The following is a 16,437-nucleotide window of genomic DNA, read 5'->3' on the forward strand; positions in this document are numbered from 1 at the left end:
ATCAGTGCTTCTGAGTAATGTTATCTATCATATTAATTATGACACTTCAAGGCAGACAAACTTGACTTCACAAACAAAGGATTCGCTTTCCAAAGTTTAAGTACGGAGTATTATGCATTGGACTTTGAGGGTGATTCGATGGCTAAGGTCAGTTTGCACCACAAATTAGCCCACACAACACCTACTACATCACAACAATACCAATTTCTGATGTGGCTACAGAGCCTATGCTCAAAGAGGTTAGATGGCAGAGCATGTAATCCACCAAGCCACTTCCATCATAGAGGGATAAGATGCAATAACTTTGTAATATTTCAAGGCGTTTATTGAGTAATATGACACACATTTAAAAATTTGCTCATCATATTCAAGATTCTAGGAAAAGCACATGCACCATCTCCATTTCTATGGAGCGGTGATTTGTAACGAACCTGGAATGGTAAAATCAAAATATTCTAGGGGAAATTGGAGTGGTGGTTGGATCGATAGATAAGACACCCGACACAAACAGGAAATTTTTGTAACACACCATACATAATCTTACATTATATAGCAATGGATCATTTTTCTAGTCATGTATGAGTTGTAAATTATTTAACGGTTTACCTTCAGCTATTAAAAATGCAAATAGGGTTTCTACCCTATCAAAATTAAAAAGTATCTCCAGGATATTTGCTTCTATACAACTGATGAATTTCTTAACTCATAATTTGTCGCTATGCTTAAGGTAAACTGATATTGTATTTGCTGTCCTCTGGTATATTAACAGTCTCATACATAAATGTATTTTCATATCTTTAGGACCAATGAAGCTATTATTATTATTATTATTAGATGTTTTGCGATATGGAAAGAGGGATATTTGCAGGTAAAAGTATGTTGGTCCCCTTTAACCCTGATATGGAATTATGCCTGAGCATGACAAAGGAGACTCCACTGATGAGATTGTAATTCAGGGGATGGCGGGAGGAATCAGACATTATCCCATATCATGGACAAAGGGTCCAAAAAGCAGTTTTTCAGAAAATAACAAAGTTTTGAGAAGCTATAAAATGCAAATTTTCAACTTTGCTGAGGTAGTGATTTTTAAACTGACAGCCTAAAAGATTAGCTTTTGCCAGTGGGTGGTATCCATAAGGTTTCTAGTCGTGAAAGAGTGAATATTTCTAAGAATATTTTTTTGTTTCTTCATCAAGATAGAGCCGATGATATTTCAGAAGCTTTATTTGCAGAAGCAATCTATGTAATGAGCTCTTGACTGAAGGAAAAGCAACATTTAGAAAATGCATGGCCAGTATGAGACAGTTTTGGATAGAAGCTAAATTCCAAGGTGCTGTGGTGTCAATTTAAAGTCATGCATAAGAAACATAACAGTTTCAGGCTGAACTTTGTGGAATTCCTTCATGAAGAGGGTGAAAAAGAAATTTTACACTTTCACATAAAGATTTAATACTAAAAAAAGTATTAAATCTTTATGCGGAAGTGCAAATTTTATTTTTCTACCCTCATCATGCATAAGAAATTGAAGCTGCAGCCTTTATCAAATTCCAAGTTGACATTCATGACAGAATGAAAAATGTAAGGAAAGTGCTTATTTCTACTTGTGTTCCTCTCTATATGCCACATAACAGTACCATATATGAAATTTATAGAGTTTATTAAAATTAAGGAGGTTATGAATAGTATTTCACCAAAGAATCTGATGCAAAGTAAGTTCTGGTGCTTTCTTGGCTTAGTTGCTCAATGAAGTTTTCTTGGGTCTTCCACCGGGTCAGGGGTTCCATATTGGCCTATATGGAGCCCCTGACCCAGCAGAAGACCTGGGAAAACTTCATCAATCTGATACAAAGAAGTACATAAGAATTTTTGAAGAATTAGGAATCCCATAGAGAGTTCATAAAACCTTATCTAGACTATCAGTCTTCAACATCAAAATTCATTTTAGGGACGGACTATATTACTGTAAAGTCACAATATTTCTAGGATAAGTACACTCATTTGCCACTACATGATTATTCTGAAGGTTAATGATCTGTTTATATTATAAAGGTGACATTATTCATTTAAACAAAATACTGTTTGAAATTCAGGCATAATATACAGGATGTACAGGTATATGCATGTATTTTCATACTAATTAAGTGATCATCTTTGAAAGAGTTGGAAAGTTTGGAAACAATGGTTGTACAATCGCAAAAAGTATCAATTCATGATGTGGCAAATAGGTACTCGTCCACCCAAATGTTAATTATAAAAAAAACCATAAACAAAGTAATCAACTCGAAGGTTGGTTTGGTAGGTGATGGTAGAGTTCACCCAGCACTAAGCCCGACGGCATGTAAAAATTCAGACATCAGGGTAGGGGGGTCAGTTCCTTTCCCTGTGCCGGCTATTGTTTCCAAGGAAGATCTGGTACCCAAAAAATCACATAGCTTGGGTGGAGCTGCAGGTGCCCAGAGACTTGCCCGGGGATTGAACCCAGGACCCTCCAGTCAGTAGTCCAACCCCTGGACTACCGCCCCCCAATGTTAATTATAAATTAACTTATTTTAATTTAATCCATATTGAGTGCATATAGACATTTCTGCACAGACCCTTTCCAGAGGTGCGCTCATCAAAGTCAGGGGCACAGGAAATGGAGCACAGAGCAGAAGATTTTATCTTTTTGGAGGGGGCATTATAGTCAATGTTCCGCTACGCAGATAAATTAGGTATTAAACTGAACTGGATGCTATTTAATCTGGTGATGATAATAATAATGATAAAAACATTTATCGTTATCATTTGCTCCTTCACATGAGCATGATAATTAAAGACAACAGACACACTCACCAAACCATGCCTGCTGCTCCCCTTGGACTTCAATTGCTAAACCAAAATCTGCTAATTTCACAGCTGCCCCCTTGGCTTTACTTGCTAAAAGTAAATTTTCAGGCTGGAAAGGAGAAGAATTGCATATTTCAGACTGGTTTATGAATACAAAATAAATAATCCGTTTCTTCTAATTACCACACACAGTATTTGAAGCATGTGCTTTAATTGTGGTGGTGGTTGGGCCTGCAATTTTTGCAGATATTATTCAACAAAGGTACTAAAAGTACTCTTTCTAAGAATGATTTTAAAAATTCAACAAGGGGTACACAACATTCCACGTTTGAATCCCAAATTAAAGTCAAGATAAACAAGAATATAATTAAATTTTGTTGTCTCAGGCATAACTTTATGGAATTTGCATAACATATTGAAATGTAATGAAATGTTATTTTGAAATAAAGTGTGTGGAATTACAAAGTCAATTATTTCATTACATTTCAATATAAACAAGAATATATCTAACGCAATGGTCTACCATCAAACTTTTTAAAGATACGCTTCAAATAAGACTGGCGGCAGAGGCAATAGAACAAGGGAGATTATTTCACTGTTTGGGCTGCAGGACTACTAGCTATGGAAGAAAAAATATGGATATAGAAAGGAGAATAGGAATGGTGCAGAAGGCTTTTGACCTTATAGAAACAACTACTTATAGCAAATAAATATGGATAAAAGTATCATTTGAATAAGAAGTATTTTAAAATACCATTTCAACAGACATGATTATTAAAAAGCACAATTATGCTCCAAAACATAGGCAATATTTTGATGCCGAAACATTAAAACACAGGACTAACTTATTTTGAAATGCTGGACACATTGAAATCTGAATTAAGGGGTGGCAGTCTTTCAAATACATATCACAGTTGCCTGGGATGTAGTTTGCCACTGAGTTTTGAACCAGCAGATTACTGCTAATTTGGCAGTATTTGTCACAGTAACAATATAACAGAAGTATCAATTGCCTAAAATGATCATTTAGCATATTTAATAATTTCACATGCATGACAGTAGGATGAGGGATCACAATTTCAAGCGCTTGATTTAAAATGTATTCACAAATTGCAAGGTTAGTATAGATTTATACACCACATATATGGTATGCACAGGAGATTTACATTTGTGGAGATACTTGCCTTTAGATCCCTGTGAACAACACCATTCTGATGACAATGGTTCACACTTTCAAGTATTTGTTGAATACAATGTGAGGCATCAGCTTCACTGTAGAATTCTCGAGCAACAATGTCTTCAAATAACTCTCCACCTGTAACACTGCAAATAACAATAGAAATATCAGCATTAGAACAACACCAGAAATAATAGCAAAAGCATTATGAGTCTAACTACATTAAAAACTTATCCTTAGTCTCTGCCTGAAATGATCATTAAAATTCAAATCATTAGCACACATATGTACACCTACACATCAGCCTTCATCAGGCCATATTCCTCAATTGCAAAATCAACTGTTTTTCTTCAACAATACTAAAATTCTGTTAAAATATAATTAACTAACTAATACATTATGCTTAGATATTTTTCATATTTCACCATTTCAGGAATAACTACAGAAATCAATCAGAAGGTTGGTTTGAAAGGTTAGGGTGGAGCTTGCCTAGACTATGGCATATGGGTTAAATGGAAGAAGGGACCATTTGGTCTCAATTTCGCCCAAATAAAGACCACTATCTATCTATATGGCATGTGGAATTTACACATATTTAGGGGGGTCGATTCCTTTCCCTGCACTGCCTCCGGTTTCACAGAAAGAACTGGTACCTGAGAAAGCACACAGCTGAGGTGAAGCTGAGGAATCAACTGTAATCAAACCTGGGCCCTCTGGTCAACAGCCCACTAGACTACCATGCCCTCTCCTTTATAGTAACGAAAATTGGTAATTAGAGCATTCATTCACCATGAGAGCCATAACAATCTCATCTGACCAGCTTAACAATGATGAATGAGGCTTATTACTAAAGTAAGGGCCGATCAGTTATAAATAGTGATCGGCAGCACTGATTACTTCGTGCATGGCTTTGAGTGGTTTGTTGGACATGCAACCACCATTTGTTGTCAGTTCATGGTTGTTTTTCTTTGCATGGCAGTGTGTTATAATGAATGCAATTATAGCCACTACCACCAGTTGTAAAGTTCAAACAAAGATTAGATTTCTAAATGCAAGGGAGAACTTAGCACTGCTGAAATTTGCCATCAAGTCGTGATAAATATGGGCCTCCTACAATGTGTGACAGGAAAGTGAGGCAATGGGATAATGAGTTCAGGAAAGGCCTTTCAAATGCACACAATCAGCAGAGGAATGGCACAGGCGGCCTCGCATCCAAGGTGATGGCCATGATGAGCAAGTGAATGCTAAGGAGAGAAATGATATTCAGTTTTTCCTAGCTCAACTTTTTGGAAATTAATTGAGTAGCTTCAGGCGTGATGTGGTGGAAGTCGAACATAATGAATAACTGATTGAAGCACTTTTCCACTTAATAAAATTTTGAAAAATCCACCTGATGATGATGTAATACATCGAAACCTGGTCGTAAAATAAAAAATTTTATCAAGTGTAAGTGCTTCAATCAGTTATTCATTTTGTGGAAATTCATGTTAATTAAATGAAGAATACAATGTATCTTTCCACTGTCCTTTACTCACGTACAACTACGCTACAGCTACAACTACAACTACAGCTGGTACCTGATGATGATGCTTGAGCGTTGAAACTAGTTGTACATGAATTAAGGACAGTGGAAAGATACACTGTATTCTTCATTTAATGAGAGAAATAATCATTGCTGGAAGGTTACTGATTTTTCCAAATAACTTCCAGGGGTTTCCATGGCAGCATTATTCAGAACCATGACTGAGACTGTAACATAATCTGTCTAGATGATTGGGGCCAAAAATGTTGACAAGTGCTAACAACCACCAGGGATTAACATTTGCTTGTGTTCTCTCAGTTTAAACCACGGGGGAAATGAATGTTTTTCCCATTTCATCACTGGCGATGAAATATGGATTTGCAAGCCAATAAACCCCAAGAACTAGCTTTTGTCCCAATGTTCACAAAAACTGAAGGGTTGATATCCTCAGCACAGAACTGGCTGAAATCTCAAGTGGCAGAATTTAATGCAGATGATTTAAAGAGTTTGTTCAATGATATTTAAAGTGTAAGGAACTAAATGGCTCATGCATAAAAAATTATCAATGCCCATACGCATTTTGAACAACTTATATATTTAAAATTTTTAAAATTATTCTCCAACATCTACTATTTCAAAATCCAAACTATTCTTCCATTCAAGAAAGGAAAATATGAGTTTCCAGTAAGAGATAAGTTGAATAAAATCATAGTTGAAACAGGAAAGATCCAAAGGAGATGGAAGGAATAGAGAGAAGGAAGAGTATTGTACACAAGAGAACTTAAGTCAGCAATATTTGAGAGGAGTATAGATTACGTTCAGGGCATATTTGCCCAAGTCGTAGATTTTGAAAAGACAATTGATAGAGTGAATTAGGAAAAACTCTTCAGTATTTTGAAGAAAATAGGAATAGATTGAAGGGACAGGAGGTTAATCTGCAACCTTTACATGTCTCAGACTGCTCAGGTGCGAGAGGAGGGTAAGGCAGGAGTGGTGTTTAGTTTTTGGAGAAGGGTGATGATGACTACCATTGCCTCTCCATGGGGCACATTGAGCCCCAGAGGTAGAAATCTTAAGCACCTGGATTTGCACCATTCTCCAGTTCCACCAGTGCTAGCTGATTAAAGTTTGAGGGTTTCCATCACTCAAATTATGAAGCGTCTGTAAATGCTGCATAATGTGCATTCCACGATGGGGTGGTTAAAACACAGGACTTTGTTGGTCATCTACGGTTAATGTAATGAATGGGAAGAGTGGCTGTGCTTTTATTAACCGGAAAAGGAGGACACAATTAAAGGAGAGATGATTTGCTAGTTTGGTTATGTGCAGGCAGCAAGTGAAGTTTGTTCGGGATGCACAGCTGTGGTACAGGAAAGGAGACAACTATTGTGGCTTTGGGTGCAGATAAGGAGAGGGCATGTGAAGTGGAGGCCTCATTGGTTTTAATCTACCACACTGATGCATGGGACACTTGGCATGTTACATAGAGACAATGTTCTAAGAGTCATGAGTGGAGTCATAGGTTCTTACTACAGGATATACATACATGTAGTAGAATTTGTCATTATTTCTGGTGGGAAGGTAAGAAGGTAACTAAAATAAAATTATCTTATCCAGGTAGAGTGCTTTGAGATGAGCAGTGCGATGGGCAGTGCGTGAGGGAATTTCGTGTTTGAGAAACTTTTTGGGGTGCTTGACTTTTCTGAGGGATTGATTAAGTTTTCCAAGTGTTGTCATAGTGAGGGGGCATTATCACAGCTACATGACGTAGATTGGAGAGGGAAAAAGAAATGGAGTATGTGATGGATGACGATTGTGGCAGTGGATTAGGTGGATGCTTGGCTGGTTTTGTGTGGATATAGATGGCAAATGCAAACGGTGAAGTCAGATTTTGGGGAAATATAAGATACCACCGAAGAATTTAGAGAGCAAATGACAGAGGATAAAGTTCATTGTTCATAATGACAAAGAAGCCATAGGCTTGTTTACATTGCAATAGTAATGAATGTAACTTGCAGAGCATCCACTTCCACAGCAAAGAGGCTGGAGAGGTTGTCTTTTGGGCAAAGTGTTCATGAGTGTGCACATGAAATGGTTGGAGTATGCTGCTGCTATGCGAGGACGTGCCTTTTGTCTCTCGATTATATTTATTGTTAAAAGTGAAGACATTTTTCACAAAAGGCATTCAGCAGGGATGGGGAGGAAATCTATTTCTAATATCTAGGATGCCTGTCATGGTAATGGCAATGTTTATGTCATCCGGACGCACATGCGTGCGGAGGGGTGAGGAGTCTTTGGCAGAGAAGGGAGGGGCCCTTCCTTCATCAGCCCGGTGCCATGGTCAGGTGTGAGCGCGGATGGAATGCAGGGATCCACAGCATTGGACAATTGCTCAATGTGATAAAGTGAGTGAGATTGTTAGGTGGAATACAATACTTTACAAATACCTGGTTTAATGATTTATTGAGAATTAGCTGGATGAAGATTTGTACAGGGTGGTTGAATGAGAGTGTCCTGGGTCTACATTGAGAGGGTGGAGGGAATTTGGTATTTGCAGCCTTTACTATTGAGTTTGGAGCGGTCCTTTCAGTGCAGGACATGCGATGTTGTTTTGGCATCAAGTCTGGACAATTTATTTTGGCAAAATATTGAGACATTGGTGATGAGGTAGACATAGCTAATGATGGGGATGAGGTGAAAGAGGCCTTTAGCCCCACAAGGGCGAGTTCATTCGTTGCCGATGAGAGGGACATTGAAAATGTTCCCTCGACAGCTTCAGCTGGGGTCGTTGGTAACAGGTCACCCCTTCCTCTTGGGACAGAACTCTCAATCCTCACCCACCTACAGACCTCACACCCCAAGGACATCCACATAATACACTATGAATAATTGGAAAGCTGTGTGGTGGGAATGCATCCACAGCATGAAACAAGTGGCAGCAGCATACCACACATGAAAACTGAGAGTTTCAAAAACTCCTTTCATATTTCACAATGACACATTATAAGTGTTAAATTTGTGGAGAAGAGGCCATCACCATTATTGGAAAGATCATGTGGACAAAGAAACAAACTTGCTGCCCCTTAAAATAATTCTAACATATCAAGCAAGCAAGAATAAAACTTGGCTTAATAATAATAATAATAATACAAGAATAATAATAGCTATGTCATTAAGAGAAAAAATAAAGGCACCTTAAAAAATTAGACAATAGGAGAGTTCCTACCAGGGCACAAAAAATGTGGACGGAAAAAATTGGAGTGTTCAGACGTGTACACAACCTGATGATATCCTATCTATTCCCTGGTTCATACAATTCCTTCCTCTAGTTCATCTCTAATCTTAAGTGCGTCTCTTTGATCTTCCACAAAGTAAATGGAATGCAATGGATCCACAGAAACCTGACCCATCTCAATTTAACATTATTGATTCTTACAGGAAATGAATGTTTCAATAAAAGAGTGGCTTCCACTCTAAATTTTCCAAAAATTGTCACACAAATGATTGCGGGTGTTCCTGGAGGGAAACATTTAATAGTGATGAGAGAATGGAATGGAAGGGTGGATGAAGGAAGAGATGGGAGTGGGGAGGGCGACCACGGTTCAGAAACAAGGAATTACTGTGGGGAGAAAGCAATAGAGTTCTGCAGAAAACAGGACTTGATCATAATGACCACTTGGTTTAAACGTCAGAGTAGACACAGATGTACATGAAAAATGACCATGCATTCAGAGATATCAGTTATTTGGCAGGTTACTGTATAAGGATATATTTAGAAAGATATCTCACAGTTTCTCACTGAGGGTAAAAATGCATCAAGTGAGGGAACCTAAAACTATTTTCATGGAATCCCTGGTAAAGCCAAACCCTGTGCCCCCTTTCCCTTCCCCCTCTGCCCTGCCGAGTGAGTCCAAGCGGGAAGGAAGGGAGGAGATTGCACAGCAGCAATGAATGACAGAGTGAATTAGGGATGGCAAGGTCACAAGGTACATGCGATTAATTAGATATTTTTTCCATGGAAAAAGTAGATTTTTCACATGCTCCCACCATGCAAAGTTATTTAACATGTAGGTTTCAGGCAAGCACATTTAAATCCTCAGGTTACAGCACTGCATGAACAAAGTTCAGCAATGGAAGGACTGCAACCAGGGATGCATTATTTCAGAATTATATTGGACGGGACAAAAAAATGTCAACTCAAAGGCAAAGATCATGAAATGAAAGCTGTACTTACAGATCAAACACCAGATAATGGAAATTTTCTTCCTGAATACTGTCATGGAGTCGTACTGCAAGAAAACAAAATCAAACTTAATTTTTTTATGCAAAACCAACATTTCCATTAAAGACAACTATTTGGTTATGCTGAATGGAGAGTGAGAATCAAGAAAATACCACTGTTAACATAGCTACCTCGTTTTGCATGCACAATGTTTGATCTTGAAACAATGGAAAACAATATACTTCATATCATTAAGGAAGATATTTATACGTCTAGACGTGTATAGAGCAGGTCCGAGCATTAAAATACTACACAGAGGGATGAAGTTCCCTCGTTAAATACGTCGCAGCTCCTTTTTCATGCCACAAATACATGATGGCGCTAATCTTAATTCTGCTCAATCCTTAACATCCCTCATCAACACAACCGGTCCACTTCAGGCATTTCTACTGCAATACCAATACATTCTTCTGCTGCATTCATGGACGCATTTTCACGACAGTAACTAATTCAGGTACATCCTATCGAGGACAAGGACACGGTTAGCAATAGTTTACAGAGAAACGAAGCAGACCTTTCCATTTTAATATTTAGATTAATAAAAATTTCCATGATGCATACAATGATGTGATACGTGCTGGGGTTGGGATGCACATTAAATATATCACAATTTCGTCGCAATTAGATAAAATTGAGCGTTAATCGCTCACTCTAACATAAATTTCCGCGCAAAGCATAATATTCGCATCCGAAAGGAGGAGACTCTTTTTACTATCATTAATCTTTTGGTGTGCATTTGAAATGGACTTTCCACGAGGTTAGTGGGCAGAGGCACGACGACGCATTTCAGGGCACTGCAGCGCACGGGCGATGACAAAGCGGGCACGTGGCTCGCGGAGTCGAAGGAGTCAATGGTGGTTGCGGGGGCGTGGTGCGAGGAGCGATTGAGAGGATAATCCCAAGAGAGGACTCCGAAATGGATCTTAGCGTAGAGGGGGGAGGGGAGTGGCGATCGAATAAAAAGTAAAAATATTAATGTTACGACATTGTCAATGCAGTGAATTTTATTTTTTTAAAGCTGAAACTTAATTGACAGCTTGCTTAATTTATAAACTTTTGAAGGCTAGGGGTGCACAATATTGAGTACGCACTGAAAGGAGGACGATTATTCGAGAAATAAATGCAATTTTCAGGTCGAACTGAGTTTTGGCCCAAAGGACGGATGCCGTTGCTTTCTTCGCCCCTTGTCTGATCTCCCCTATACCTCATGGCACCATTGAAATTAATATCATTTAAGATTAAAATTATTAGGCATTTCTCATTCATGTTGCCGATATGACATTTATCAAGCTGGCCGTCCTTGGGCATGGTGTGAGCAGCTTTAAATGACAGGGGATAACCATTCATTTGATGTCTCTAAGCATTTGGTGAGCAGCACGAAATCTACGAAATTAAATATAATTCCTAAATATTGAATCAATTGAATATTTGGGGGCAGGTGCTTTTGATGTGGACTTGCTCAAAAATGAATGCTATAGTGATTGATCCAACATTCATCAATATTTTACGTATTCTGTACACAATTTTTCTTTGATGCTCTCTGTACGTCCCAGATAAAGTGACGGAGTACCTCTAGTTTCTTTCCCCATCTTTCACATTAAATTATTTAGTCTTCCAAGAATATTTTATAGCTCATTTCAGAATATGAATTTTTAAGTAGTCATACTATTGATACGTACCGTTGCTCTGTTTGGCAAACATATTTTTTATGTTTAGACATTACTTGTGACGCCGGCATCATACCTTCGGAATAAGGTATATTTAGACAAGTATTATAAATATTTCACTTTTGTGGGTCATAAAATTCATATTCACCTGTATTAATAGAATTCCGGACGGGTGGTCAAGGCCCCTGGGCCATTCAGAATACATCGCGATGTGTGCGTGTGTGCGAACCAGATGGGAAGTTTATCATGCGACTCGTTTGACGAATGATTTGAAGAGCAAGAGATTGAGTTCGGGAGGTACTTCGCACAGAATCATCTGGACGGCCAACTCGACGGCTACTACACGCTACATTGATCTGCGCATGGCCAAACAACACCCTATTTCAATATTAAGAATCGCTGAACGCTCAACATTCGTCCCAGAGATCGCTTCCCCCCTCCTACCCCCCCCCCGCCCCCAGTTGTGCCTTAACTTGAGCCCCCACTCCCCCCGCCGCACTATCTTGAGGTTGCCTCCGATATTTTCACTGCCGTGTTCGCCCTCGGCTACGAAACCACGGTCGGGATCAATAAAATGCAGCGCGATCACCAAACACGTCAGTGAAGTGAATCTCTTCCAGGAAAACGCCAGGGGAAGCCAAGGTAATCCGTGAAGCAGAGGTTGAAATATGGTGCTGGCTGGAACGATTCATTTAAATTGCATTCAAAATTGGAATTCCGCTAGCTATTACCGAGCCCACACGGAAAGACAATCGCCCCATCGATGATGCTTTAGTCCCATTCTCGATGAGGGCTCCAAACGGCGTCGGGATCACCCAACGCCGGTGGGCAATTGTCTCCGCATGGCGCGAACGCAAACACCTCACACCCGTGGCAGCCCTTCGCGAGGGAAACACATTTCCCTCCGTGCTCTTCTCCTTCCAATGATTTCTATCGATGGCCTGGGGAAAGGGGAATCGTTGCAAATTACGGGTGCATTCGCCCCTGATGGCCTTCGAACCTCCCGAGGAGGGAGGACGGGGGGCGGCGGGGGTGGTCAGTGCCCCCGTCGGAACGAGGAATGGGGGAGAGAATGTTCGTTCAAATCATCCGATGCGATCTCCAAGGTTACAGCTCGGGGAGTTCCTTTTTAGGATATTCACAATCAAACATTTGGAGGTGGAAGGGGAGGCAGGGCTAAAACAGTTCAAGGGCATGCTTCACATCATTCTCGCCGCCGGGAACAGATCCACTGCGCGCCAGGGTGCCCTAACCGAGAGAGAGGGGAAGGTCACGGTCACGTGCAAAGATGGAACTAAAACACCGACCACTTCGGAATATCGAGACATTGAACACAAGGCCTCGTTTATGGCAAACAGATGCCGAACCGATGAAACCATTGAATTCGATCCTCAAAGATAGGAATTCGCTCGTGACCGAAATAGGGACCGTATGTATTTACGATCGGATTGGACAGCACGACGCAAATGACGTCACCTGTTCTGTTTCAACTTCAACGGAGAATTTCGAGACGGTGCACACGAATACTATTAGGAAAATTGGCGTCGATTACACGATACGAATTCCCAAAAACCGACCGAAAAAATATTTGATGATCGAAAAAATCGAAAGACTGATTACATTAAACAATATTTATTTAAGCCGTAAAGGGTTTCCCTTAAAGTCTTAACGGCTTAAGGAAATATTATTTCAAGTAGTCAGTCTTGAAAAGGTCGTAAGAAGCTCGATTCCTTCTTCCCGAAACCGAGCATTCTCGACGTGCGATGCGATTCCTTAATTAATGAGTCCATCGAGTTCAACATTTACCGATGATCCGACGAGGGTGCATCTCCGCCACAGCAAAGGGAGGTAGGTCCCCATCCCCTCTCCTCAGCACCCAGAAGTTTCCTCATGTTCACACACGGCCATTTAAAAAATAAACTTATGACTTTTTATGTCGAATACTGACCATAAACAAACGTCATAACCCTTGCTATTGCCTGGTTGATTTGATACCAAAATGCACGCGTCTGATGCATTGCGACCCGTGGAATCATTCTTATTATTCGGTATTCAATCTATAAAGATAAGTTTAGCGCGGACACATCCTATACAATTTTAAACAATGTATTTAGTTGCCTCTCCAAACCAAAAATAAAACCTGAAGTTGGGCACGACAACAAACCCCTCTTCATCTCCTCATACACTTCCTTCTTCCATTTCTTCCGTCCAATATCCCTATCTTCTATTCCTGCCCATTCCTCGTTTTCCTAACATTCTCCTCTCTATCACGGTCTTGAACATCCCACTGCCAATCAATACGCTTTGCATCGATTTTTTCTGCTTCCTTATCATTTCCCCAACAATTACCTCTCCTCGCCCACCATGCTCAGCACCTCTGTATCAAAGTGTCCTTCAACATCCCAATGCCAATCAATATGCTTTACATGCTTGCCTCCTCATGATTTCCCCCTGCAATCCCCTCTCCTTCCCCTCCTCCACTTCATCATTTGTTTTCCTGTCTGTCCATATCACCTCCTCCATCCTTCTCCATGGCAACCACATTTCAAAAGCCTCCAATCTACGCCTCCTATCATCCTCCTTCAAGTTACCACGCCGCACACAACTACGCTCCATATCAAAGTTTTGACGAGCCTTTTCTTAACATCCTTACTCAACGTCCCTGTCATAAATTCCCTCGTCCTTGCGAAAACCTCTTCACCTGACGCAATTCTTCTCCTTTTGTCCCTTCTACTTTGGCAATATGATTTGGAAATCCTAGGAAAATTAAAGGCGAGGCGATGAATGTTTGGCGACACGGCCAGCGAACCCCCAAGGCGATAGCACAGCGGGGCGATTGGAATATCGAGACTCCATATACCGTTGCCCACTCCATCATAGTTGGTCCCGGCCAAGTCACGTGCCAAGAAACGTCCCTTCTCCTTGGTCTCTCAAGTAACTAGGGCCAACGCCCCGAGGGTGACCAACGCGTGGATGACCGACAACTGCTCACGGCAGGCCGGCCCGCCGCCTGGGAGGCCGACACACGGGCCTCCCCGCAGCGCAGATGCGCACCGAGGGGTTGCCCACGTTCGCGGCGCCCCTCCCTTTTCCCTCCCTCTTCCCCCTTCATCCAGAGGCGCCGTGACAACGGACACGCGTGCCCAGCCGCACCGTCATCCGCTGCGTCGGCCGTGGACGCGCTTGAACCAGTCATGGTTGGACCCGATCCCCACACGGATCACCTGCCATGGTATCGCGCCCACTCTGGCATCATTTATGTCTGCGGTGGGAGCCAAAGTGCGACCGAACCTCGGTGGGGAATGGATCGCGGGGAGATGAGTCGAATGGATGCGCATGGACCACGTGGTTTCTCGAGCCTCAACCGGCCGAGTGCGCTCGTTGAGCAAATCACGTTCCATGGGGATTTGCCAAATTTATGAATGCAAATTGACTGGACACAAAAGTCAATTCTCCGGCATTATTACATGCGATTTGTTTTGTTTTTCCTCTGTCTCGGAATGTATCTCAGTTAGAACCGATGTACATATACATCCGTTGCGTAAATTAATTGGAGCGAAGTCCTCGTTCGATATTCTTATTATTATTTGTATCAAAGAGTAGGAACTTTCCATCGCGTACTGAGAATATATGTATGTATGTGTGAGGCGGAAAGCACGTTCACCCTCTCGACAATCAGAGGATCGGCTAGAAAGCGCGGAATGTTAGCGGCTGCTGTGTCACAGAACTCATTGGGACCGCGATGGGGGTGGGGTGGATGGGACGATGGCAGGGCATGAGAGATCACATCCTGTCGTGTGGTACGTGAGACATCATTCACGCGAACGAGGCCAAATCCCGGCGCCACCGTGAGGCCGCAAAGTCTACTCTCCCCTCCCCCGGCAGAGGACGCATTCGGAACGAGATGGCGGCGGGGCGCGCGCCATCGGGATCGTCAAACCACCGTCAGGGAGGGAAGTCGCCCGCTGGGTGTCCTTTGTTTCCAAACACGATTCGGATACTTCAACCGGTTGCAAGAGAAGAGGAGAAAGGTTCTTCCATTCACAGCGAAAATAATCCATCATGGAAAGCCTTGCGTTACCATTTAGTTTAGCATTTCTACCTCTAACGTTTCGACTACGCTCTGCGGTATTTTTCGAAATATTTCCGGGAATACCGCTCAAAGAGAAATGCGGCGCCCTGCATCTCATCCGCTTGAGTTTCGAGTGAGTTGCATGCATAAGAGTACGCTTCTTCAAGACTCCCATATCAACTCATCTCCCCTCCCCCGAGGCCCACCGACTGCGGAGCACCCGCGGCTGCATCCCATTGACCCGAAAATGGCGACCCCTCTCCCGCCCTGCGGGGTGAGGACAGGAGAGATTTTGGTTCACTCGGAAATTCAATAATATCCTCACGGAAACGACACACTTCCGGGTAAACCATACGAAATACACGCACATCCCGAGTAAGGACAACTTCTCCTTACTGCTTCGACGCCATCGAATGCCCACATCATTCTTAAAAAGAGCACAGGAGACACTATGCTTCCGAGAACTAAAATTTGATGACGTATGCTGGCGAAATTTCCTCCATCGGAAGAGGCAACATTAAAAATTACACGGAAGAATGCCAACATGCCCGAATAAATGTCAGGCGTAAAATAGATTTATCGGTGAGATTTATAGTAATATAAGTTAATTTAATTTTAAGAAGATAATCTTTCTAGTAAAATATATTTTAATTGGGTTGTGTCCCATAAATATGGATCGATTTTTCACATTTGCTCGGCCTCCCGCCACCCGGGGATAGTCGACCAGGAGTGAGTCGAAGTCAGTCGTCCAGAAGTGACAGCGTACCAATCCGAGGTGGGACTGTTTGACGCATTCGGGCTTTCTTTTACAGGGAATCCCAATTACTTTCAAATGCTTCCTTACAGGAGCACCCGCAATTATTTACTCAAACTGATCGAATATCCCGTCGA

The 16,437-nt window shown here is 41.5% G+C and overlaps 1 protein-coding gene across 15 annotated transcripts in view; it reads right to left on the bottom strand.

Moving 5' to 3' along the window:
* Positions 1-16,437, bottom strand: part of CaMKII (Calcium/calmodulin-dependent protein kinase II) — a 329,599-nt gene that overhangs the window by 86,289 nt on the left and 226,873 nt on the right. For all 15 annotated transcript variants that reach the window (XM_071586329.1, XM_071586337.1, XM_071586333.1 and 12 more), the window contains exons 4-6: positions 9,760-9,814; positions 4,011-4,149; positions 2,833-2,935 (exon numbers count right to left, since the gene is read on the bottom strand). In XM_071586329.1, the coding sequence (XP_071442430.1) occupies positions 2,833-2,935; positions 4,011-4,149; positions 9,760-9,814 (297 nt within the window). The remainder of the gene's footprint in view (positions 1-2,832; positions 2,936-4,010; positions 4,150-9,759; positions 9,815-16,437) is intronic.

Source organism: Hetaerina americana, unplaced genomic scaffold (assembly GCF_022747635.1).
Source record: "Hetaerina americana unplaced genomic scaffold, ioHetAmer1.1.p SCAF_22, whole genome shotgun sequence".
Taxonomy (NCBI): Eukaryota; Metazoa; Arthropoda; class Insecta; order Odonata; family Calopterygidae; genus Hetaerina; species Hetaerina americana.